Source organism: Aegilops tauschii, chromosome 3 (assembly GCF_002575655.3).
Source record: "Aegilops tauschii subsp. strangulata cultivar AL8/78 chromosome 3, Aet v6.0, whole genome shotgun sequence".
In the NCBI taxonomy this organism is placed as follows: domain Eukaryota; kingdom Viridiplantae; phylum Streptophyta; class Magnoliopsida; order Poales; family Poaceae; genus Aegilops; species Aegilops tauschii.
The window spans coordinates 262,189,661-262,217,104 of record NC_053037.3 but is presented as its reverse complement, the minus strand read 5'-3'; the positions used below and the strand labels follow the sequence as shown (position 1 = coordinate 262,217,104).

Genomic DNA, 27,444 nt, shown 5'->3' with positions numbered 1-27,444 from the left:
CATCTCCTTCCCCTCCTCCCGCGGATGTCGACACGGAGGTCGTCTTCGATTTTGGGTCTCTTAGCCCAAGGAGGAAGAGGAAGCCAGGGGAGGAGGAGGCGGAGGAAGAGGAAGCATCTCGTCCCCCCGCATTATCCTTTGACTTTACTCCCGTGTCATCTTTCCTTAACCTGATGTTGTCTTCACAGGGACACGGAGACGCTGGCGCAGAGGGTGGCGAAGAGGGCCAAGGCCTCGACGGGCGACAAGCCCCCGGCGGGTACTTCGAGTACGCCGCTGGTGGTAGAGAGCAGCCCGGAGAGCAGCCCTCGACGCAGCCCCCGCTTCAGCCCCCAGCGTGAGTCCATCACTCACTCCTTCATTGATGAACTTTGGGGTGTGGATCTTTGATGCTGATCTTGCCGGGTTTGCAGGAGAAGAACGGTAGCAGGAGCCACCCCCCTCAACTACGCCGCCCCGAGGGGCGTCCCCGGCAAGGGCATCCACCATCAAAGACCTGAAGCTGAAGCTGGAGGGTCTTGAGGGGACGCTTTCGGAGGTCAGGGCCCGGGAGGAGACCCTGACCAAGGATCTGGAGAAGGAGAGGCAGCTGCGGAGGAATGACGCCGCCAACCACGAGGATTTCGTGAAGGGCGAAAACCTCTGGAAAATCAAGGCTGGACAGGTCTTCGAGCCAACTTCAGGAAGAAATGCAAGTGAAAGAGAATGCTCTCGAGGGCGCAGGAGTCTTTTTCTTTCTTTCTTATTTGAAATCCAAATCGAAATGCCTCAACTTGATCACCATGAAGCTGGCCGCCATGGGGATGCCAAACGTGAGGTACGCCCCGGAGCCGAACGTGAGCCCCAACGCCAAACTGACTCTGTTCTTCGAGGGTGTTCTTGGGGCCCTGGAGCAGTTTCGCTCCAACAGGGCGACCTCTCTGGCCGATGAGACCTGGAAGCTTTGCCGGGGTGCCATGACCAAGGTCTTCACCAAGGTGGCATACTGGAACTCCGACCTCGACTTCGACGCCGCGCTGGAGAGCCTGCCGGAGGATGTGGACCTCGCGACGCTCGAGGAGCGTATCAAGCCCATCATCTGCCACGTCGACGGAGTTCGGAGGATAGAAGGCCAGCGCCGGGACTAGGCACCCCGCTTCTCATCGCCGCTGCAGGTTCACAACCAAGACAATTTTCATCTTCAGTTAGAACCGCAGCGATTATTTGAAATAATATAACTCTATAATACTTTAATATCACGCATGCTATCTTTCCGCTATATCTTTCTTTGTACGTTTGCACCCTACACTTGTTGAGATAAGGCTGCCGGCGCGTGAACCCATGCCGTGGTGCTTTGAGGACGGATCCTTAGCACCTTGCCGGAAGGGCGCTTGCGGCCGGGCAAACCGCCTTGCTGCTGCCAGCACAATCGCTTGAGCTGTTGAGCGGACTCGAAACAGGACAAGAGCGCTGCTGGTAGCGGGTAGGCCACCTTGCCGTTCTCAGCGCGGCCGCATGAACCGTCGAGCGGACTTGAGACAGAAACAAGGGCGTTGCCGATAGCGGAAGGGTCCCATAGCGTGCAGGTTTCCCGTACAAGGAACGAGATCTTTCGGGGAGGACAGACTTATAAAAATGAAATTAGTTAAGATTTCACATGACTTAGATTTTCTGCCTCTGCGTGAGCGTTCACTGCATCCACCGACGATGCCGGTTGTTCGGTTGTCTTCTTCCTTGGAGCGACGATTACGATGAAGCCGCTGCTCCAATCCAGACCAGATTTCCACAACTGCGCACCCCCCACCTGGCGCGCCAAGGATGTCGGTGGGAACGACACCTATGGGATCACTGGAATCCCTCCTACAGTTGGCGGGCGCGGGGTTGTGCAAAGAGCTGGTCTGGTAGCCAGCACAAAGATCGTTTACCCAGGTTCGGGCTGCGAGGATGCGTAATACCCTAGTCCTGCTTTGGTGTATATTGGAGTGTTCTTGAGCTCCTGAACTAGCTACGGCGTGTGCGTCGTCCAAAAGATCCGAATCCTTCTCCTGTACGCCTCGGGCCTCCTTTTATAATCAAAAGGGGTCGCCACAGTGGCACACAGGAGGTGGAAAGGTATACAGTGTACACGCCTATCCTCTGGCACCGTCGGACAAACGCATTTAATGCGCTGCCGACGTGCCCTTCTTGCTTTATCAGGGACGGCATGGAAGCTCGTCCCAGCTGTCGCCGCCTCGTCTGGCTCCGACGCGCGTTCGAGCTGATGAGGCGTTGTAGTGCCACGTTGGTTGGCTGCTGGGCTGGCGCTGTGGCAGAGTCTTCACGAAGATCTGCATGCCACCACGCAGGTGCTTGCTGAGTTGGCCTGTGGGCCGCGCGTCGCCACGCAGGTGCCTGCCCAGCTGGTTGGGCTGGCAGCTGTATGGGAACGGCGGTGGAGTCTTGGCAGACGTGGGCCTGGCTGTGGCCCCGCAGGTGTCCTCGGCAAGGGTCTTGCCGGGGCCCCGGCAAGGGTCTTGCCGTGGCACCGCGGTCGTCCCCGGCAAGGATCTCGCCGGGCGTCTCGTGGATTATCGTCGTCTTCTGGTTCTCATTTGATCTTGTGTGCTTATGGTCTTCACAAAGATCTGCATGTCACCATGGAGGTGCCTCCCGAGCCTTGGTTCCAAGGTGGTTGATGGTGTTAGAACCCTTGGGCTCAAGGGTGGCGTGCTCTGCTGGCGTTGGGCAAGTTGCCCCGGCAAGGCTCTTGCCGGGTCTGCGGAGGCCACCCCGGCAAGGGTCTTGCTGGGGGAGTCCACCTCGCCCTCTTGCTCTTTGTGTTTCTGGTCTTGGCGTTGCTTTGCCTGTCTTGTGCCTTTGGCTTCCCTCCTCTGCCCTGCTAAGTGTGGTCGTAGGTGCGGCTCTGACTGCCCGTGCACAAGTAGAGAGGTAAAAATGAGAGCCCCTACTTTTGTACACCGACACGTTGCAAAAGATCTATTATGATGAAGCAACATTTTTGTGTCTCCTGGTGTTCTCATCTCTTGGTGCCCTAATGAGATTTATTTGGAGCCAAATTTTTACTAAATCTCCCATCTCTAAGGGGCTATTCTCTTACTCCCCTACCTATTTTCTCCTCTTCCCCTTTTATTTTCCCATAACCACCGGGCCAGGTTTGCCATAGGAATTTGTTGTCATGTTTTACGCAGATAGTTCATGCTCCATAACAGAAGATATTTATAATTTTGTATTTTTAGATGTTACTCCCTGATTTCCCTTTTAATTTTATCATTTTACAGCGAGCTTCTTACTGGTGTTGTGCCTTACACTGATCTGCGAGCAGAAGCACAGGTTCATTTTTGTTGCTTGTTCAATAGCTCCAGTGTTGTGGCTCATTTCATAAACAGCCATACTATGGACTATTTGTGTTTTGTATGATTGCTTTGGTATTCTATCAAATTAGATTTTTTTTTGTTTTAATGATTTCTTCCTAATCTAACATTTAAAAGGCCAGCCAGTATAGAACTCTTAAATGAGTAATCACATGGTAGATCCCTAAACTTGTGGTTTGGTCAAGTAAGTCCATAAACATGTAAATTGCACATTTTCACCCAACAGCTTGTTTATGTGGTTCGTCACAGTTCTGAAGCTTGCCAGCCTGGCTAGTTTTGCTTGAATGGCAGGTTGATCCCATTCGGCATGGAGTTCACGTGCATTGCACATGCATCAGGCGAAGATCAATTAGTTCCATCCATCGTGAAAATCGAACTCTGGTGAAGATCCCATTCGGCGTGGATTTCACGTGCATTGCAAATGCATCAGCCGAAGATCAATTAGTTCGATCCATCTTGAAAATTGAACTCTGGTGAAGCTGACTTCTCCATTAGTCACCCTTCCCTTCCACACGAAAACTAAGTATTAGCTAGCTTTTCCCACAACCCCCTTTGATTTGATCCAGGACTGGGCAAGGTCAGCATGCAATATACACAAAGGTTAGGTAGGCTTGGCTGCTTTTTAATATGCGGTGAACAACTGAAAGAAGTTGCTGGGTGAAAATGCATTGATGGGCTCAGATATGATATAAAATGCACATATCCATATGGAGCTACTTGACCACATCATGCTGGTCTCTAGACCCACATCATAATTATAGTTACCTATAGCTAAGCTGAGCATTTTATGTTCTCTGCAAATAACAGCTCGCTCTATCTTTCTTTAGGCACACACCATTCTTGAAATGACTTACACTGAACAGCAACTTACATCAGCTGTTGTTTCTCAAGGATTGCGCCCTGCTCTGGCCCTTCCAGAGTCTGGCTCTCCACCAAGTCTCTTGTCACTTATTCAGCGCAGCTGGGATTCTGATCCTGAACGAAGACCATCATTTGGAGATATAATTGAAGAGTTAAATGTAATACAGAAGCATTTAGTTACATATTCTTGCCCTCTATCATCTGGTTCAGTGAACTTGAGTCGAAACAGCAAGGCAGAAGTACACCATTATCAAGAGGCATTAAACTGGTTTAACCAAGGGGAACTGTTAACAAAGAAAGCAAACAAATTAGACTACGCAGTGAATCCTTGGTCTAGTTCATTTGATCAGTCCTCTGTCTCTGTGTATCGTCCAACTTTGAGCTGGGGATCTTTTGCAACATGTGGACGAAGAGAAACAATGGAAGATACTCATTTTATGCTTACCTGCCTGTCTGAAGAAAAAGACGTGCATTCCTTTGGCATTTTTGATGGACACAGAGGTTCAGTGTTTCTTAAGTCTACGTTTTGATTTTTACTAGGTTTGCATTTGCATACATTACACAATATTCTTACAGGTGCGGCAGCTGCTGAGTTTTCTGTCCGAGCAGTTCCTGGATTTCTCAAGCAATTTGGACACACTGCCAGGTTCGGGTTGAATACAAACTATCTAAAATATTTGTTTTCGAGAGAGTGCATTATTCACCCCCCAACTCTTGCCCTAGTCTAATTTACAACCCCTAACTCCAATACCGCGTCTACATTACAGCCCCCAACTCTTAAAACCGACCAGGATTCAACCCTCCCCTCCCCATTGACCATCCAGCCAGCAAACCACATCAGCAAAAAATCAAAATTTCCAGAAAAAATCTGTAAAAATAAAAACACCCAGGAAAAATGGGAAAAATCTATAAATAAGAAAACTGATTTTTTTTTTGTAAAATAAAAATAAAAACCCATTTTTTGCAGAATTTTCTGCGCAAATTTAGTCAAAAAAAAATTTCCCAATTTTTTTTGAAAAAATTCTGTTAAATCAAGAAAACAATACTAAGCATCTTGAAAAGGGTGTGATTTTTTTTTTCGATTTTACAGATTTTTTTAGAATTTTCAGAAAACAGCCCTGATTTTTTTTTCGATTTCCCAGATTTTTAAACTTTTTTCCTGGATTTTTTTGATTGTTTTTGGAAATTTTGAACTTTTTTTGCTAACTGGATGGTCAAGCGGTCAAAACGGTCAACAGGGAGGGGAGGGTTGAATCCTGGCCGGTTTTAAGATTTCGGGGTTGTAATGTAGACGATATTGGAGTTGGGGGTTGTAAATTAGACAAGGGCAAGTGTTGGTGGTTTAAATATGCACTTCTCTCTTTTTTTTTCTGTTCTTAATTTTCATGGACTTGTTGTTCTGTGTAGCCCGATTGATGCCCTTGCAGAAGCATTTGTAAGGAGTGACACAGCATTTAGAGAAGAGTTAATTGCTCACCAGAAGTCAAAAAGGATAATCCAGAAAGACTGGCATCCTGGTTGCACGGCAGTGACAGCACTGATAGTGAGAAACAAACTTTTTGTAGCAAATGCTGGTGATTGCCGAGCAATTCTCAGCCGTGCTGGCAAACCATTTCCTGTGACTAGGGTTGGCATCAATTCTCTTTTCTTTTCTCACAGTACAAATGAGCATATAATGCAATTTCCTTTTTATTTTGTTTTGATAGGATCATGTTGCTAGTTGCCCCAAGGAAAGAGAGCGTGTTATAAAGGAAGGGGCTGAAGTCAGATGGCAAATAGATACATGGCGAGTCGGTGCAGCTGCTCTTCAGGTGCTCACTTTGTTTTGCTTTTTCTCATACATGTACTGACTTGAGCACACTGAACTGATCAACCTTTTGCATTTAGCAACAAATATCTTACTGTTTCTTAAAAAAAACATCATGTTTCTGTGGTATGTACTACATTGCAGAAACACCTATTAAAACACATCTAAAGTTAATTTCCACTTTGGAGGTATACTTAGTGTTCTGTGAGATCCGACATATAACATGATTAAGGAAAGGAACAAATCTTAATCTAATGCATGTTGAGTTCTAACTAACACGGCATCTACAGCTACAGGGTTAATTGTTTTGTCGAGATTCAAGATTATAGCTATCATGTCATATCCGTACATCCCAATAGGAGGCCACCAAGGGGCAAGGCAATAGTTACTTAATTACTATTGTCTCTATGATTTGTCTGATTAGTTCCTTTTCTTAGGTTTAATTTTAGCCATCCCTATAAAATAGATTGCATCCATATCTTATCATGAAGCAGAGACTAAACAAATCAATTTCCCTCTAAAAAATAACCTATCTCCCAGTTTTTTTCCTGCCTGCCTTTGGCATGTGGCTTCCGCCGAGCCCTTCGCCTCTTCGGGCCAGGGTCCACCTCGAGCAGGCCTAGCGCCATTAGCACACAATGACTGGTTTAGGTCTTCAGGAAAACTAGTCCAGTACTCTGTTTGGTTAAGAAGGGTGGTGGGGATTATCCGCATCGATACGTGGGAGCCACATAGGATTAAAGGGAAGGTTTTGAAAGTTTGAGATTCGTTTTAGACTATTTTGAAGGTTAAGAACGCGGAGTGTACTGGGGTCTGGGGGCACCCACCCAGAAACTAGAAATTTTGAAAAGCATATTCAAATATGTTTTTAATTTATGCACTGGAAATCAAGGAGCCCCAGTTTATGGCAAATGCATAGATATATTGCGAGATTAGTAACTTAATCTAGCTCCCACATTAGTTGAGATTAAGCTTTTTTGTTTGTCAATTAATTTGAAGGAAACGGTCAATGTATGATGGCCCCACCTATTTCTGTTTATACTTCATTTATGTTGTAAATAGCCTCTTGGACTGTTTAGCACTTCAAAGTCAGATAATTACATACATATTCATACAGTAAGAATCCCAGCAATCTGTCCGTGGCAACAGCAAAACTGGGAAGATTGACTATATATGCTTGCTGAATGCTTCACACTAGATGTCCTGTGCTATAATTTGTGATGAAGAACATAAATATCTACTTCAAAACGGTCCTATTGAATGTTTAAGACCCAGTTATATAAATACACCTTTACTTCGCTTATAAAACCTTTGAATCCAATTTGACATAACAGATGAGCTACCTTACCTTGAAAACTTCTTCCTACAAAAGCTTTTCCAACTGTAACTTAGGTGTAGTTCAAAGTAAAGCATGCTCCTATGGGAAATGTACACAGTTTCTCTTACATTTTCTCATCTTCTGTTTCCAGTAGTTATGCATCACCTAGATCTTCACATTCAACATGGAAAGTATGTTTGAAGATTTCTTTACGGATGCAGAACTCGCCTGATGTAGATTATTCTACTCTATTTATTTATTTTTTGAGAAAATGCAAAAGCCTTGCATCTTGATGCATTGATAGAAAGAAGAGTTTGTGCAAGCACTAAGAAGGGCAACACCGGGTGAATTACAAACATGACACCTGTAATCACTAGACACCGCCCTCGTCGGGAGCAAAGCCACCAGACCCCTTGCCCCGCTGTCACCCATTGCTGGCTTCCATCTTGATCGTGTCAAATAGATGGGCTAAGCTGAGTTGACCGTCGTCAAAGATGATTGCGCTGCGATGCTCCTAGATGCACCAAGTGAGGTTAGGAGTGTTGGAATAACAACTTGATCATATTATCATGAGGCAAAAGCCATCATATATACATGTACAGAGGAGGCCAAAGGCTAGAACGCATGTACAGAGGAGGCCAAAGGCCAGAAGGCCAGAAGGCCACCATATATAACTGTAACCCCCCCCCCCCCCCCCTCAAACTCATGGTGGATCCACAACACTTAGTTTGGAGAGGTGAAATCTATGTTGCGCTCTAGTCTGGGCCTTCGTGAAGAAGTCCGCTAGCTGTAACTCAGAGGGCACATACTGAAGAGCAATAACATGATCCCGCATAGCAGTGCGCACATAAGAAGCATCAACACCGATATGCTTGGTAAGCTCATGCTTCATGGGGTCCCGTGCAATACTGATAGCACCTGTACTGTCGGACAAGAGGGTGGTAGGTGTAGTAACAGAAACACCAAAATCCTCCAGTAACGATCGTAACCAAGTCACCTCCGTCGTCAGAAGAGCCATAGCTCTCAACTCGGCCTCTGCACTCAAACAGGAAACTGCAGTCCGTTTCTTCGTCTTCCAGGCAATAAGAGAACCACCAAGAAAGACACAATAAGCAGAAAGTGAACGGCGATCCGAAGGATCACTAGCCCACGTAGCATCCGAATAGGCCTGGAGCTGTAACGAACTGGAACGGGGAAAAAGATGATGAGAGATCGTGCCACGAAGATATCGTAGAAGACGAAGGTGTCTATAATGAACTGAAGTGGGAGCGGAAACAAACTGACTCAGAATATGGACAGAATAGGAGATATCCGGACGAGTGACAGCAAGATAGACAAGACTCCCAACAAGATGACGATAATGCGCCGGATCAGACAAGAGCTCACCATCAGAAGCGCGGAGGTTAACATTGAGCTCCATAGGAGTCTCAACAGTGCGCTCATCACTAAGAGCCGCACAAACAAGAAGATCCTGGAGATACTTTTCTTGGGAAATAAAAAAGCCATCAAAGGTGGAGGAAACCTCAATCCCAAGAAAGTAACGAAGAGGACCAAGATCAGCATGTTAGAATAAATCCGAGACATACCGGCGATCATCCTTCACGAGCACGATTTGTTAACGAGGTTCACCGATATGGCTACATCCCCGGGGCCTGACTATGGGCGCTCCGCCCCTATGACACCGCTACAATACCGCATTCGGTTGCCTTGGACGTCGGCACATGCCGCCGGCTTCCCGTGCGTTCCTGTGCTATTATGTTGGCATAGGTTACATCGTGTGTCTACCCCGCTATATATGAGAGGCCTAGGATACAAGTGTCCTACTAGGACACGACTCCATATCCTATCTAAACACAATACAACTACAAGTCCAACTGTAACCTACCTTGTACACTATATTCGACACAATTCTAACAAACTCCACCTTGGCGAATATTCTCCACCATCTTGAATTCGTCAATGCGTCAAACTTTCATGTACATTGGACTTGAGCTTATCCCATGAGTATGGCCGCTACTCCAAAGACTCCATATGACTCCACCTGCAACTTGTAGTCCCTTCTTTTCTTGATCACAGTCAACGCTCGAGCAAAATTAAGTTCCTCTTTACTCTAGTCTGCGCTCCTAACTTCCGGAGTATCTGTCAACACCATCACACACTGATCACTGACCTGCGTGAAAGTGAACAACTCACATATTGGGTCAGACATAAGAGTTACCTGAACTCAACATCACCGCTCTTCCTTGACCGCTTGTCTGAAACTTGAAGGAATTTCACCATTGCTTGTAGTCATCTCGAGCCAAATTCGCAGTTGTCTCACCACATGTATGACCACCAGAGCCCTGGCCCGTCTCCATGCCGTGCATACCGCACGCCTCGCCGCTATTACCGCGTCGAGCCTCCACTGTCCTGGTCGAGTCTCAAGGGTTGCGAACCCACACGACTCAACCCCACTGCAGAATACCACCGATCATCGCTGACCGATGACGAGTTTCATGCTTCCGTCAGACCACTGGGCTCCAGTCCGAACTACGTGCCTCTCACTTTTTTCCCACCTGAATAGGCTTCGATTCTTTGGATTCTTTACACCGTAGCCCCTCAATCCAGCTCCGCCTTCAACATGACTCCATGGTAGATGATCATTCCACCCTCGCGCACCGTCGACTTCAAGCTCTCATGTGCGCACCGTCTTGAATCAACCCTGTGCCATAGTCTTGTCGAAGCCGCACAAGCCCTCGGGCCTGCGCCACGTGTTTCCACGCCCAGAAGACGGTCACCATCAGCTTCACGCTCCTATGTTGTTGTCGCCGATCCCACCACTGTCTTTTGTACCAACCGACTTGCGTCGATCCATCAGACTGTCTAGTCCGACCCAGGCTCCCAAATCATTTCGCGAATTTCCATCCATCACATGATAATTCCATCTTAACTGACATGACTTCCCACTACGTCTTCAAGCATCCCTATTGTGCCAACAAATTTTTCCACCTTTGTCTGCCATAACCCAAGGTTTTCATTTCCTTGAACTTCTCCACCTCAAACATGGTACCCGTTGGCGCCCTGGTTCTTCGTATGACTGACCCTGCAAAAAAATTAACTGAGCTCTCCTCACGTGATGTCCAAGTACACCGAGTACACTAGTAGTTGCATATTCAAAAGAATCTTGTTGGTCTTCACGTCATTACTCCCGGCTCAACACGCGATGCTTGCTTTGCTTTGTCTTCGTCCTTGCCTTCCCAATTGATGCATATAAATCAATGGATTTCATCTGCTGATTTGATCTGACTGCCTCGTGCCTTTGTCTCTCTTATCGGCTGCTGTCGCTGCTACCTGCGCGCAGGTCTCCGTCTAACAGAGACGAGGAGAACACGACTCCTCCTGGGACTCGGTCCCTTTTGTTTCCAAAACAAATCTCGTGACTCACACATCTGGCTTCCAGCATATTCAGCTTCGAGCATCCCGTCCATGGCCCGCACAGCGTACCAAGTGCACAGCTCCACATGGTTGCATGCCTCGCGCGCAACTGCCTGACCACACAGATCGATTTGATCTGCCCCAGCCGCTGATTGCACAATCACTGTCGCCGCCACATACACGCTCCCCACCGTAGCGATCAGGTCTCGCCGAAAGGATGCGCTGATGCTTATGCCTTTTATTGCAATTCCAAAAAAGAACGCCAACCTGTAGGATCGGCCCTCGTCCGCACAAGTCGCTCTACAGCGACGTCTTCCGTACGAACAATGTTGATCCATGCCGAGCGCTTTTCCTCCTCTAATCAACAATCCAGGACCTTCAAATCACCTTAGCTCTGATACCACTTGTTAGAATAAATCCGAGACATACCGTCGATCATCCGAGGACCAAGCAATCACACGAGCACGACACCAAGATTTGTTAACGAGGTTCACCGATATGGCTACATCCCCGGGGTCTGACTATGGGCGCTCCTCCCCATGACACCGCTACAATACAGCACCCGGTCACCCTAGACGCCGGCACATGCCGCCGTCTTCCCGTGCGTTCCTGTGCTATTACGTTGGCATAGGTTACATCGTGTGTCTACCCCGCTATATATGAGAGGCCTAGGATACAAGTGTCCTACTAGGACACGACTCCATATCCTATCTAAACACAATACAACTACAAGTCCAACTGTAACCTACCTTGTACACTATATTTGACACAATTCTAACACAACATAAGAAACTGCTCATTGAGACGGGCCTTGACAAAGGCAATGTACTCAGAATCGTCGCCACTGATGATCATGTCATCAACATATAGAAGAATAAGAGTGCGACCACGAGCAGAAAGGTGGACAAACAACGCTGGATCATGAGCACTGGGCGAAAAACCGGCTGCAGTGACCACAGAGGCAAAACGCTCAAACCAATTGCGGGGGGCTTGCTTAAGGCCATAGAAAGAGCGACGAAGACGGCAAACATGCCATCAGGAACTAAATACCCAGGTGGTGGCTGCATATAAACTTCCTCACACAACTCACCATTAAGAAAGGCATTCTTAACATCAAGCTGAGACACGGATCTGTGGCGATTAGAGGCCACGAGAGAAGTGTGCGGACAGTGGTCATATGGGCCACATGAGCAAAAGTCTCATCGTAATCATGACCATGCTGCTGCTGAAAGCCACGAGCCACAAGACCCACTTATAAGAGATGGGACGAACACGGGAAGGAAGAGAAACCAGATCCCACGTCCCAGTGCGTTCAAGGGCAGCAATCTCCTCTGCCATCGCAAACTGTCATTCAGGATGAACAACAACATCTTGATAAGAAATCGGCTCAAGAACAATCGAAAGACCATAGCGAGAAGGTGAATATCGGTCAGGGGGCGGACAAGGCCGAGAACGAAGACCATAAGTCGACTAAGAGGAGGAAGACGACACACCAGAAGTAGATGACACATCAATAGACTCATCCACAACACGTGGATGACGAGTATAATGGAAAGGAATGGAGGGAAGAGGTGGAATCACCGGAGGTGGAGACAGGGAATGTATCGACGATGAAGGTGGAGAAGGGGAAGGTATCGGTGATGGAGGTGGAGAGTCATGCGATGAGGGAGGAGAAGAAACTGTAGGAGAGAACGGCGTCGGATCTGCAACAGTGGGACGAGGAGTAGGAATACTGGGCACGGAGGGAGATGTATCCGGAAACATAAGAAAAGAGATGTCCTCTATGGAAAAGGCCGAGGATGGACGTAGGTAGAAGGGACGAGACTCATCAAAGGTTGTATCCCGAGAAATACGCATCAGGCGACCGACAGGATCCCAACACCGATAGCCCTTTTGCTCATCACTGTATCCGAGAAAAACACACTCAACAGATCGAGCGGTCAGTTTGGTGCGTTCACGAGGGGCAAGCAAAACATAACAAACGCAACCAAACAAGCGAAGCGCTGAATAATCAGCAGAACGACTAGAAAGACGCTCGAGATGAATACTACCCCGTAGAGCAGTAGAAGTGAGGTGGAAGAGAGGTGGCGATCATCATTGCACGCGCTGTCTCAAGAAGGTGACGATGCTTGCGCTCAGCCACACCATTCTGAGATGAGCACCAGGTCAAGAGAACTGAGTAAGAGTACCCTGCTCAGCAAGGAATCCTCGCAACGCATGGGAGATACACTCACCAGCTGAACGCGAAAACACGAATAGGAGTGGAAAACTAGGTAGGAACCATGGCGACATATTTTTTGTATATATGATGAGAGCACGACCTCGTACGCGTCGCTAATTTGGCCCGATCTTTCACGATGCAACAACCGCGACTAAATTTCACTGATAAAAGTTTTCAATTACGCGAGCGATACACGCAACCTGAAACTGTGGTAACAACAACTGACTAGCAATACCTCGGCAAACAAGGCACCTCTCGTCAATGTAGATGTCACCAGCACGCAATCCGTTGTCGCCGACGGACCTCAAGCCAATAGCTAGCAAACTCTCGATCACGAGAATCCTCTCACCAAAGTGTAATTTTCTTGATAGAAAATCTCACAATAATAAACAAGATGAACACCCAGAGGGCCGCTTCATAGTCTGTCTAAACTCTAAAGAAAATAGCCTCATCCTAAAAGTCTTGATAGCAAATAATATATATACAACCTAGGTTCAAACCTACTCAGACGAGTTCGGCCAAACCAAGGCACGCAGGCCATACTAGTTGATTGGAAAACGGTTGGTGTACAATCCCTTGCGTGACTTGCACAACCGATCTCCTTGCTGCATCCATTGTAATCTGCTACTTTGTTTTCCTTTTTCAAACGTCCATAGACGGCCGATCTGGAAACATATCTCCACGTACGTGCAGGCTCCTTCTCTTCCTATTTTCTAGCACATGCACTGGAGTTTTTATATCTGGTGAAACCCAACTAACAAATCTGTTGCATGCATGGCCTTTCCTTTTTATTCTCCATGTTCTCCATGTCCTATTATTTCTGCAAACACATGCATGATATTCCTTTTTGAATCCATTATTTGAAAACAAACAATTCCTTCCTGACGTTGTGCATGCATGCACTTGTATGGACTCGTCTAATCTAGCAATTTTCTCACAATTAACATGCGTTCCTTCTTTGTGTATTATTGGCAGAAAACCTGGACCACATAATGTACGCAAGTTCCCATCTATTCCCTTGCTAAGATATATCATCTTCTCCATAATTTTGTCGTCCTTGTCTCGGTTAACTAACTTTCTGACATCCGTCTCGTCGACCCGCACTGTCTTCGCCTCATCCATAATATCCTCCGTTTGCACCCCTTTGTCGACGACTACCGCAGTCGCCTGCAACCTTTGTCATTGACCGGCGTATTCATCATGACTTGTGTACTAGTCATGTTTGCGGTAGGGTATGCCGCATCAATATAGATAAGACCTCACTACGAGAAGACATGAAATAGATCCAAGTGTACCGAGAAAAATCATCTATGAAGATAATATAGTAGCGATGACCCCCTTTCGAAGCGAAGGGAGCCGGACCCCAAACATCAGAGTGAACGAGATCAAAAGGGCGCTCGGACACTGACTCATTGTGAGGATAATGTTGTGTTTGTGTCGAATATTGTGTACGAGTTGGGTTACGTTTGGACTTGGTGTTGTAGTGTGGGTAGGATACGTGTAGTGTCGAAGTCGGACACGTTGTACCCTTGGCCTCTTATATATGAGGAGGCACCCCATGTTGTAACCCATGACGACTAGATAGCGACAGGCTCGCAAGGGGGTGTTGGTGGCTTGTGCCGGCGCCCGGGTGGCCGGTGTTGGGTATCTCGGGGAGGAGCGCCCGTAGTCATTGCCCCGGGGAGGAGCGCCCGTAGTCATTGCCCCGGGGAGTAGGCGAGTTCGCCGAACCTCGTTAACAAATCTCGATGTGGTCATTGTGCTGTGATTGCTTGTTCCTCGGTGGATCGACCGCGTACCTTGGATTTATTCTAACAGATAAGGTAGCTGAATCTGCTTACCAAGCCTACAACCCAGACAATCCTACGAAGCGTTACCGGAGATAGACCCCAGAACACCGCGATGAACCAAAGACGAGAAACGAGAACCACATAAATGGCCAAGATGATGATGCCACTGCCGAAAAGAGCCGGTAGATGCATCAACAGGGGCTGCGATACTGGCGGCAGTGGCAGCGGAGGGAAGACGAAGCCAGTCAAGCTCCCAGAGGCCATCAGAGCATCGAGGCCCAGCACTAAGCAGAGCGCCCGTGCGACGATCCTGAACAGAACGTGAACCAAAGTCGAGAATGACCCTACAACTGGAGTCAACAATCTGACCACCACATATGAGCTACATGGTAGGTCAAGGAACATGAGCGACAGCGGGAACATGAAATGTAGAAGTGCTAAGAGTGCCTCGACTAGCTACAGGGAGGGGAGTGCCATCAGCCATAAGAACACGAAGACGAGACGAGTGAATTGCAAAAAACATCGACACTTCAGGCAAGTTTTGCAGGAACCACACATTTACGGAATTGTGCCCAAAACCACTAATTTTTTCTCTAATTTTTTGTAAAAAACACTAGTTGGCGGCTTTGGTCGTTTTGATGATGATTATGACAGATGGGTCCCGCTTTTGCCGACGTGGCCTAACGGTTCGCAGGCAACTCCGTTAGACAGAGAATTTTACACCGACACCCTTTTCAAAAAAATTAAAAAGCAATCAAGCCCCTGCCCTCCTCGTCTCTCTTCTCCGGAGGCGGAGGCGGACGTACCATGGGCACCGGCGGGCCGGCGTCCCCGCCGCCGTTTCTTCAGTTCCACCGGTCCGGTGGTAGATGCCGGCTGACACTCCCTCCAGTGGACGCCCGCGGCCGGTAGGAGCAGCGCATGAGAGGCTCGGCGAGGCCCGGTGCAGCAGGTCAGCACACGCGAGGACTGACCCTCTCAGCAAGGTGGCGGCCACCGGTGAGCGCGGCGGTTGGGCGGTGGCGGCGTCGGGATCGGGCGGCCGACCTGGCATCTTGGCTGTTCGCCGTGCAGGACATCTTGGAGGCGGCCATGTTGGAGGATTTGAGGAGGTTGCTGGAACGGCGCAGCCGTGCAAGAGCTCCTCTACTCATGCGCGCCTCGCCTTGGACCTGCTCGAGTAGTGCGCCGAAGAGCGGGGGTCGAGGTCGAGCCGTCGTGGCGGCCACGCCCCGCATCTCGGCCGGCCAGGCCATCCCCAGCCACCGCACCTCCTCTGCGCCGGCCGGGCCATGAGCAGCAACAGCTCTACGGTGGGAGTGGGGCGGCGGGAGGTGGTTGGGGCCGGGGGAGAGGAAGGTGCGGTCGTGGGGGAGGTCGGCTTGAGCTGCGGTGAGTGCGCCGGCCGTCGGCGCTGGCCGCGAGCACGCAGTCACCTGACGAGGAGACAGGCGACGGGGTGGGGGTGGGGCTGATTGCTTTTTTCAATTTTGAACAGGGACTGTTTTGTAAATCTATAAAAATCTCCCGTCTAACACCGTCAACTGTCAACAGTTACGCCACATCATCATTTATGGGACCCATCTGTCATAATCGTCATCAAAACGGCCAAAGCTGCCAACTAGTGTTTTTTGCAAAAAATTATGAAAAAAATTAGTGCTTTTTGGCACAATTTCATAAATGTGTGGTTTTTGCAAACCTTGCCTGAAGTGTCGATGTTTTTTGCAATTCACTCAGACGAGACTCAACACGTCAAACGGAGGTCAAAGTGGAAGAATCATAAGTCATATGCAAGGACGCTCCAGTATCAAGAATCCATGGGGATGTACCTGAATGGGTAGAAGGTGGTTTCTCAGTGCCAGAAGAGTCAGTCACAGAAACTGCAGAACCTGTCGGCGAAGAATCCCAAGCAGCAAGCAGGCATCACAGCTGCACATCACGCGCAGTCAGGGACACGGTGAAGAGGTCGAGGTAAAAACACCTGCCGACGATGAGCAATCGCCACCATCTGTGGAAGCCGCATGTAGAGTCGACCGAAAGTAGCGAGTCGACGTAGAGCCACATGTGGAAGCCACTGGGGGAGTCGACGTAGAGCGTTCACCACCGCGTGCAGAAGCCGCGAGAGAAGTCGACGTAGAGCGGTCACAGCCACACACGGAAGCCGCGAGAGGAGTCGACGTAGAGCGGTCACTGCCACGCGCGGAAGCCGTGAGAGGAGTCGGCGTAGATCTGACACCACCACCGCAGGCAGAAGCCGTGAGAAGAGTCGACGAATAGCACCCAACACAGCCTGCTGAGGACGCCATAGGGGACAATGTCACAGACGGATGAGCACTAAGCACCGAGTGACGACGTTTGTGTGAGACGGGGTCAATGTAGGGAACACCGTCGATAGACATTGCACTCGTTTTTTTAAGCAACTAGCCAAGCCGAAATCCGCCGCCAGAGAGTAGGACAGCAGTCGAACGAGCTGAGCCGAGTGGTCCACAGGAGCTGAGCCAAGCCGAGGCGGTTCACAGGAGCTGGGCCGAGCCGACCACAGGAGCTGAGCCGGTTCAAAACAGATCAACGGCTAACTGTCGATTGAAGAAGACAATAGCGCACAGCCACTACATCAGGGGAAGCCCGCGTCGATGGGGCCGGCGGCGGATGTGCAAAAGGCCCGCGGCAAGCTGCCGGCAGAGACGAAAAACGGGCGGAGCAAGAGTCGGCGGTCACGGCAGGGGGCGGTAGACACCGGGAGGAGCAGAGGAACAGCTGGCGGATGGCGGCGGGAAATCGGCAGCCAGCACCGGGATTTGGCGGACGCAGGAGAAGTCGGTGGAGTCAAGCCCAGAGAAAGCGCATGCGGCGGCTGGGCCAGAATGCCAGATGCAGGCGCCTACGACAGCGCGCGGCGTTGGGGAGGAAGGCGTGGCTGCTGGTGGAGGCGCAGCCCGATCTGAAGGACTTGCTGCAGCCCGATCTGAACGGGAACCAGGATGGATGGGGGCAGCAGCAGCGATGGAGCCCGTCGGGATCAGAACTGCGGCCTTCACCGGAGCACACTGGAGCACATCGCGGGCGTAGGCCTGCAGCCTGTGTGAGATGTAGTGGCTAGGCCTGCAGCATGCGGGTGGGAGGAACAGCGACGGCAACCGGCAGTGTCAGCGCGAGATTTGATCAGAAAAGAAAACCTAAAGCTCTAATACCATGTTGGAATAGCAACTTAATCATATTATCAGGAGGCAAAAGCCATCATATATACACAAAGGAGGCCAAAGGCCACCATAAATATAACTCTAACAAGGAGATGGGCCATTGTCTCTGACTGGTCAAAGACCCCAACATGCGAGCTGCTCGGTGGTCCAGCAACGGTGCTGGCAAGCAAGCCAGACGAATAACTTGACTCGAGGGGGATGTGATGCCCTGAAATCGAAATGGGGAAATTTGGGGATGAATTGCCAGGGTTCGTCGGGTTTGGGGGTAGGTAGATTGGCATAGAGGAATAAGGAGATGCACTAAAGCTACTTGGTCTAATTTAGCATCTCATTTCTTACTTCTCATTCATGGCAGGATCGGCAATATATAGTCAATACAGGTAATTAATCAGCTGATGGTGAGTTCCTGGTTTGTCCTAGCTATTATGTATGGAGTGCTTCCTAATGAACGCACATTGGCTCTCAACCTAAGTCACCAGCCTTGGCGACAACCGGCTGGCCAGCGTCTTTGCCACCAACTTTGCGAAGATGTAGATGAGGCTGATGAGGCGGTAGTCCCTAGGAGCCGAGGCATCCGATCTCTTTGGCAGAAAGATTAGCAGTGCCTGATTCAGTCCCTGGAACCCACTCCCAGACATATTTGTTTATTTTGGAAATCATCTACAGATTTATCAGTGCGATTAATTGCATCAAAATCATTTCTTATCCTATTTATGCTGATAAGATGATGCTTCAGAACTGTTGTAGTCTTGTAGAAAAAATTTACAGAAAAAAAAATGTAGTTTATAAAAAGTAATGTCTCTTCTTGACAGGTTACAAGGTCAATTGGTGATGACGATCTCAAGCCAGCAGTGACAGCATTGCCTGAGATAACTGAAACTGATTTAACAGCTGATGACGAGTTCCTGGTTTGTCGCATTAGCTTTAGCTGTGTTGCTGTTTTCAGTTTATCTTTTTGTAATACATTAAGCTCTATACATGTACTACACAATTATATCATGTGCTTATTAGTTCATTGATGTTTATTTCTTCATTATATCACCTTGAAGTACTTACTTCGGTATGGTGTTTCTTTCATGTGCTAGTTACCAATGCTTAGCAATATACTCCCTCCGTTCCCAAATATAAGTCTTTTTAGAGATTTCAACAAGTGAGTACATACGGAGCAAAATGAGTGAATCTATACTCTAAAATATGTCTACATCATGGTTTTCACTTTCAGTGAGATTTCACTGAAATTCACTGAATTTCATTAATTTCAGTAGACACTGAAATATTATGTTTCGGTCAAAATATTTCAGAAAATTCAGTAGTACACAGGAAATCAAATATTTTTTCAAAATAATTTTTGAAAAATTCAAATATTTAATTAAATTCAAATAAATATTTCGGCCTTTTGGCTGAAATGCAGACTGAAATAACTGAATTTCACTGAATTTCAGTGATTTCAGTTGATGCTGAAATTTTGTTGAAACTGAAAGTGAAAACCATGGTCTACATACATCCATATGTTGTAGTCCATTTGAAATGTCTAAAAAGACTTATATTTAGGAACGGAGGGAGTATAATTGTAAATTGCAACCTATGAATTGGGTGTTTATACTAGGCACTCAAGTAAATTAAAATACAAAAGCTTCTCTTGTTGTCTTTTTTCCTGAATGAAGAAGACCCGTGACAAGTAAATTACAGGCGTAAATTTAATATCGGTGTGAAACTCTCTGGTGCTCCCAAGTGGAGCCCAAGCAAAGATAATTGGTTAGGATGGCCCGAGTTCTGTTACAATGTGAAATGAAGGCAAAACTTGGTGGCAAAGTATTTACAGAAAGATTCTTTAGTGATAGCTGGGTAAGAAGGAACAGTATAAACAGTGAAGGCAAAATTTAGTGGTTAATCCATCATATCGATGATATTCATATGTTTGGGGAAATATCATGGATCTGACGATTTAAAAGATCATGGATATGATGATCTAATATGTAAATTGTTCTGTTCCTGAGTTGCATAAAGAAAATGTTGCATGCATTAGTAATAAGGTCTTTTAAAATTAGTTCTATACTCGTGAACCTTGGTGAGAAATATCTAGTGTCGGTGCTAGCAAGTTGCAATGAATGTAGTGGACTGTAGCATCAAGAATTCATCGGTGGCAACTTGATTTGATTTTGATGTGCTGTAGGTCATGGCTAGTGACGGACTCTGGGATGTGGTAGGCAACGAGGATGTCCTTTCCATCATCAAGGACACTGTGAAAGAGCCTGGAATGTGCTCCAAGAGGCTGGCTACCGAGGCCTCAGCGCGGGGCAGCACAGACAACATCACTGTTATCGTTGTCTTCCTTCGCCCTGTCTCCACAGCAGAACGAATATACTAGCCACCTCCATTCTACCAAGTAGATTATATGACCAATACACACATTCATGTACGCGTACAAAGTACTCATGCTGTACTGGACTAGAAGGGACAAATGATGTTCAGACTGCGCATTTTTCTTCTTCCAAGTATTTTGCAGTTCCATTGTATTAGCATTTGTTTGTATAACACGCATACACCAGCTAGGGCCTGTTTGGAATACATGATATACAAAACACAGGAATTGGAAGGCATATCTTGAAATCTGAACAGGAATTGTATAACATAGTTGTTTGGATGCTCCGCGGGAGTGGGAATTGTACAGGAAGTGGTTCCTTAGGAAAAATAAAGATGCATGTTGCATTGGGCTTCTCAAAACAAGTAAAAACATGAGGTTTGAGCAAATGTTTAAATTTTTTATGAATTTCAACACCATTTTCATGCACAGATTGTAACGTCCCAAATTTTCAATTTGGAATGTTATACATAGGTCATTATATGCATACCATATTTGATTTGCATTTTATTTTGGATCCTAAAAATCCTAAGCAACTTAAGGACCCACGGAAAGAGTTGGGATTTTATTATTTTCATATTTGAATTTTCTCAAATATTGAAAAGAGGATCATTTTGGTTTTAATTATTTTTCTCTTCGAAAAAATATTTCTAATATAAAAATAAATGAGAGGAGATAATATGACTTCTCCAAAATAAAAGAAATATTGGAGGAAAAATATTAAAATCAAATAAATAATTTTATTTGGATTTTATTGCTATTTTATTTGAATTAGAAAAATATGCATTTTTCAAAATTGCATTTTTAGGTCAACAAAATGTTCACTTAGTTCTAAATATTTTATTTAGACGGTGAAAATTGTTTTTGGCATTTGTAGAATTTTCTTTATTTAGGATTTTTCCTTTTTGGTGGAAATTTATTAAAAAAACTCCCGAACCGAGCTGGGCCGAAGCCTAGCCGGCCCAACACCGCGTCGCCCCCGACCCCGAGCCGTAGACCGACTCCCGCACGCCGCTGTCGCCACCTCGGACACCGCCGCCGCCTTGCCCCTCCCCAAGCCACCCCCCTTGACCCCTTTAAAAGCCGCCGCCCCCGCCCCCGCATCGCCACCCCGCCCATCGCAGCAGCTGCGCCGCCGAGCCGCCTGCCGTCGCCTGTCGCGCCGCCGCCCGCCGAGCCGCCGCAGCGCCACGCCGCCCCGCGCCGCACTCTGCCGCCCGCGCCGCGCCTCGCCTCGCCGCCGCCCGTCTCGCCGGAAACCGCCGGATCTCGCCGCCGGTTATTTTTGGTTTTTAGGTAAAAACCGCCCGGTTTTCTTAAAACCCTAGATCGGTTTTTTTCTTTATTTTTATTTTAGATCGGTTCGGTTTCTCTTCGGTTTAGTTATTTAGCGTTCGTTCGTTCGTTCATTTCAATTCGCCCGTTTGTCTCTGTTAGCGGACGTTCGTCCGATAGTTTTTTATTTTTCTGTTTATTTTCATCAGGGACCTATCCGCAATTATTTTTATTGCAGATTAGCCCCTGATCTTCAAACCCTCGTAACTTTTTAACCGTTCGTCCAAATCTAGTGAAACCAACGCCAAAATCTTCGTCCCGAGCCCCTCTTTCTGTTTAATCAACTTGAACAAGGTTTTGACAATTTAAAATTTGGTTTCAAGCAGATTTGAATTCGAAATTCTTTTGATCGTAGTTTCAGTTCCGTAGCTCCGATTTGACTGATTCTTTTTGCAAATCGAAGCTCTTCAGTTGAACCTTCAGGTTGGATCTTCTTATTTGAGTTTTACCCGTGCATCTATGCTTGAGTGCTTATGTATGTTATTGCTTGTTTGCGATAGAATTTCCGGAGTGCGAAGCGTGCTACTATGAGTCTCTAGGGTTTGCAGATCGTCAGCAAGGCAAGTAACACATTGATCATACTCTTTCATACCCAGTTTTTATGCATTAGTTACAACCCTCAAACATTGCATGAGTAGGATTTGATAACTTGCGGGTATTGGGAAGTAGTTGATGAGGTAGAACCTATTGCCCTTTTATTATCAAACCCTCGGGAGTTACTTCTATGTTATGCTTATGTTGCTATACTATGCTCGTAGACGTGGATTGGGTTTGAGTGTATCCATGACAGATGTGAGATTGTTAATTAATGGTTAACTTAAGGTGGCTACTTAAACACACATCTGGGTGGATTGGTTGCGGCACCTGGGGATATACCAGTGTTGTCCTTTTGGTTCACCACCCAGGCTTAAAGGGATCATAAGATTATTCATGCTAGAAACTTCCGTGTGCATCCACAAGCTATTATGGGCTCTAGCATAGTTGAGTATGTTGCATGACCTCTTTCAGTGGTGGGCTAGCAGATGTAGGGGAAAGTAGGTGTAACTGTCCACCTAGAGTAAAGAGTTAATGCTTCTGAAAGACTGTGTCTCGGTCATCCGTTTCTCAAACACCATGTAGTGCGAGAAATCCAACGGAGGAGATCGAGTCTTGTGGGGAAAAGTGCGCAAACCTCTGCAGAGTGTACAAACTAATCATGGTTAGCCGTGTCCCCGGTTATGGACATCTTGAGTATCTGGTTCTTGGATTATCATGTTGATCTCATCACTCTAAATTAATTTGTTAGGTTGTTAATTACTTCTTAATTGGGATTGAGATGGGGATTTACCATTCTCAATGTTTATCAACTACCATGCTAGTTAAACAAAATATATTCCTTTGATGTAGGAAAAAATTGGCTTTTCGCAAAACATTATAACCATAGAGCCTCCACCAGCCTTATATGCATGTAGTGATAGCATTTACCTGTTCAATTACTCTACTGTGTTATATTGCCAGCATATTCCATGTGCTGGCCCGTTTTCGGGCTGCAACATATCATGTTGCAGACTTTACAGACGAAGAGTAAGGTGCGCTAGGTCATTGTCGTGCACTCAGCTATGCCGTTGGAGTTGATGGACTCACTTTATCTTCCAAGCCTTCCGTTGTTATCTTATTTAGATGGCCTTAAGCCATATTTATTGTAATAAGTTATCTTTTGAGACATCGATGTAATAAGTGTGTGATTGCACTCTGTTATAAATCCTTCAAGTACTGTGTGTGTCAGCATTACTGATCCAGGGATGACACTTATGCACAGAGATTTGACCGTCTGAGGTCGAATCGCTACAAGATGGTATCAGAGCACACGCTGATTGTAGGAAACGACCACTAAGTTAAGCCATAGGTCACTCTTCTCTACTCATTTCTGACTCCTCTCCATTTTCTACTCTATAGGATGGCGGACTCAAGGAACAAGTTTGCACAACCGAATGAAGACACACCTTTTGGACGACACTTGAAGGAAGTCACTAGGTACCTGAACATAGGAATTCCAAACTTCGCCGGGACCTACACCGCCACTTTACCAGAAGAGGAGCGTTGGATGATTCGAGTTCAAGTTCCAGGAAGGACATTCACGCCAGTTACTGAGCCCATAGAGTTTTTCTTTGATGCACCAACCTGGAGTCTAGGAAAGAGCTTGGCAGCTCACATCGCCATGGGACGCATCGGCGAGGTTTATCACAAGGATCTTAAGGACACTATCTACCAGATATGTGGGCGCCGAGATGAGCAATGGGAGATGATCAGCACCAGGAGGGACAGGTCCATTGCAGCTTTCATCCAGGAGTTAAACCAGCACATTCGTCACCAGGAGAACCAAATGTGCGCAAGCATGATAGACCTGAAGAAGGTGATGTCCAGGAACATGGAGCTTGAAGAGGAACTCAAGTCTACACGCGACGGATACGAGGAGGAAATCGCAATACTAGTGGAGAAGAATGACGACCTGACAAGGAAGCTAGGAGTGTTCATGGGAGACCCCACGCCAGGAGGAGATGACGACCACCCCGACGACATCCGTTCTGAAGACTACATCATCATCGACGACACCGACTCCGACCCCAACAGTAGTGATGATGATTACGAAGACGAAGCTGGAGCGGATATCATGGAGTCTTCCACCGATCAAAATTTCTAGTAGACCACCATATTATTAGTAGTATTTCCCCATGTATATAGTAGTAGTCCGAGCACTGTAACGATAGTTAGATCGATTGTATGCCCTTGTTTGGAATTGATTTGGTGTGAAATGAATGTGTTTGTCTCATGTGCATATGGGTAGTGCTTTCTCACTAGACCTCATTCTATTCTAATCTCTCCCCTCTAAACCCATCAGATGCCTCCGAGACGTGACCCCGGATTTGTCTTCCCACCGGAGCTCACCCAGTTGATCCAACAGCAGAATGCCTTGATGCAGTTACTAGTCCAGAACCAAGGCAACAACAACAACAACCCACCACCACCACCTCCAGTTGACAACCTAGCATGTTTTCTGAGGTTGCAGCCGCCGGTGTTTTCCAGTAGCACCGAGCCAATAGTTGCTGATGACTGGCTACGCAGGATTGGAAGGGAGTTGACCACCGCAGGTTGCACAGATGCTGAGAAGGTGCGTTTTTCCGCACATCAATTGGATGGACCCGCAGCCTCATGGTGGGAGAATTACACAGCCACTTTCCCTATAGCCAATATCACTTGGGATCAGTTTCAGCAAGCATTCCGCACAGCACATGTCTCAACTAGAGCTATGAGTATGAAGAAGCGTGAGTTTCGCAACTTACGCCAGGGAAACCGTACTGTGGGGCAGTACGTGGATGAGTTCAGTAAGTTAGCTCGCTATGCCCCAGATGATGTGGCCACAGATGCCGCGAAGCAGGAGAAGTTTATGGAAGGGCTGAATGATGAGATGAGTATATATGCAGTTAATGGTGGCAACATTTAACAACTACCAGGAGTTGGTAGACAAGGCACTTATGATTGAAGGGAAGCAACAGCAGATTGAGAGCCGCAAAAGGAAGTATGGACAAGGGAAGTACAATTCAGGAACTCAGCAGAAGCCTCGTTTTACCCCGAACTCGAGAGGTTATACCCATAACCATGGAGGCCATACTCACAATGGAGGAAGTTCGCATGACCACGGTGGCCCCAAGAATGGAAATGGGAATGGAGCAGGCAGCAACCAGAACCGCTCTAACCCAGCCACACCCGCCAAGAAGGACCAAAGTCACATTACTTGTTTCAAGTGCGGGAAGACTGGACATTATGCCAATGAGTGTCCTGAAGCAAAGAATGTAAATGGCAAAGGAAGCTCTGGGAAGAAGTCCAACCTTTTCAACAGGGGACAAGTGAACCACGTGAACGTGGAGGAGGTTGAAGAGGAGCCAGATGCAGTTATCGGTAAGTTTTTGGTTAAGTCATTTACTGCAATCATTCATTTTGATACTGGTGCATCGCATTCATACGTTTCATGTGGATTTGTGGATAAGTATAAGTTGCCCACCAAAGTTCTTAGGACACCCATGTTAGTAAGCTCGCCAGGAGCGGAGTATATGGCAAGCCAAGGATGTTTTCAGATGCCAGTGACCATAGGTAGGCATGTTTTCCCCTCAGACTTAATAATTCTGGAGTCACAAGGATTGGATGTGATACTAGGAATGGATTGGCTATCGATGTATGGAGGAAACATCGATTGCGCCAGTAAGTCAATTCTGCTCACCACACCGGAGGGAAAAAGTATCAAGTATGTATCCAGACATGTAGCAAGGAGGACCCAAGTAAATTCCCTCTTAGGAGTTGTTCAGGAGGAAGTGCCTGTAGTGAAGGATCACCCAGATGTATTTCCAGAGGAACTACCAGGCATGCCGCCGGATCGAGACATTGAGTTTTTGATAGAGCTGTTGCCAGGCACCGGACCAATATCGAAGAGACCATACCGGATGCCCGCAAATGATCTGGAGGAGATTAAGAAGCAGATCAAGGAGCTATTGGAGAAAGGTGACATTCGACGAAGCTTGTCACCATGGGGAGCCCCAGTGCTCTTGGTTGAGAAGAAGGATGGATCGTTGAGAATGGTTGTTGATTATCGTGCGTTGAATGAAGTGACGATCAAGAACAAGTACCCACTGCCGATGATCAATGATTTGTTTGACCAGCTGCAAGGAGCTAAAGTATTCTCCAAGATCGATTTGCGATCAAGATCCGAGAACAGGATATACCTAAGACAGCTTTCACCACAAGGTACGTGCTATATGAGTACACGGTTATGTCATTCAGATTGACTAACGCCCCAGCCTATTTCATGAGTATGATGAATAAGGTGTTCATGGAGTTCTTGGATAAGTTTTTTGTGGTGTTCATTGATGATATCTTGGTATACTCGAAGAATGAAGAGGAGCACAAGGAGCATTTGCGTTTAGTTCTCGAGAAGCTCAGGGAACATCAGTTATACGCCAAGTTCAGCAAGTGTGAGTTTTGGTTGAAGGAAGTAGGATTTCTTGGACATGTTATATCAGGAGAAGGTATAGCAGTGGATCCTACCAAGGTTCAGTCTGTCACTGAGTGGTTGGCACCCACCTCAGTTGGAGAGATCCGCAGTTTTCTTGGACTCGCAGGATACTACCGGAGATTCATTGAGAATTTCTCTAAGATTGCGAAGCCCATGACGGAGTTGTTGAAGAAGGACACCAAGTTCAAATGGACAGATGAATGTGAGGCAAGTTTTCAGGAGCTGAAGAAACATTTGGTTACAGCCCCAGTGCTGATTCTGCCGGATACACGCAAGGATTTCCAAGTGTATTGCGACGCACCTCGCTTAGGACTTGGGGGTGTACTTATGCAGGACGGAAGAGTTGTTTCATATGCCTCACGTCAGCTTCGACCGCATGAGTTGAATTATGCCACGCATGATTTGGAATTAGCAGCTGTAGTGCATGCGCTCAAGACCTAGAGACATTTTCTTATTGGAAATCGTTGTGATGTGTACACGGATCATAAGAGTTTGAAGTACATTTTCACACAGAAGGAGCTGAATCTCAGGCAAAGGAGATGGTTGGAGCTTATAAAGGATTATGATATGAAGTTGCATTATCACCCAGGAAAGGCCAATGTCATAGCAGACGCTTTGAGCCGGAAGAGTTATGCCAATACCCTCGTAAGCGGAGGATTGCCAAAGGAGTTAGCCGAAGATCTCAGGGAGCTTCGTTTGGAGATAGTCCCTAGAGGTTTTGTTGCAGCATTGGAAGTTCAGT

At 47.1% G+C, this 27,444-nt stretch overlaps 1 protein-coding gene across 4 annotated transcripts in view; it reads left to right on the top strand.

Moving 5' to 3' along the window:
- Positions 1-20,561, top strand: part of LOC109757312 (protein kinase and PP2C-like domain-containing protein) — a 30,785-nt gene extending 10,224 nt beyond the window's left edge. For all 4 annotated transcript variants that reach the window (XM_073510379.1, XM_020316134.4, XM_020316135.4 and 1 more), the window contains 7 exons: positions 3,258-3,309; positions 4,178-4,712; positions 4,788-4,857; positions 5,619-5,838; positions 5,918-6,022; positions 18,774-18,869; positions 20,135-20,561. In XM_073510379.1, the coding sequence (XP_073366480.1) occupies positions 3,258-3,309; positions 4,178-4,712; positions 4,788-4,857; positions 5,619-5,838; positions 5,918-6,022; positions 18,774-18,869; positions 20,135-20,329 (1,273 nt within the window). In that variant the 3' untranslated portion in view covers positions 20,330-20,561. The remainder of the gene's footprint in view (positions 1-3,257; positions 3,310-4,177; positions 4,713-4,787; positions 4,858-5,618; positions 5,839-5,917; positions 6,023-18,773; positions 18,870-20,134) is intronic.
- The last annotated feature ends 6,883 nt before the right edge of the window (positions 20,562-27,444 follow it).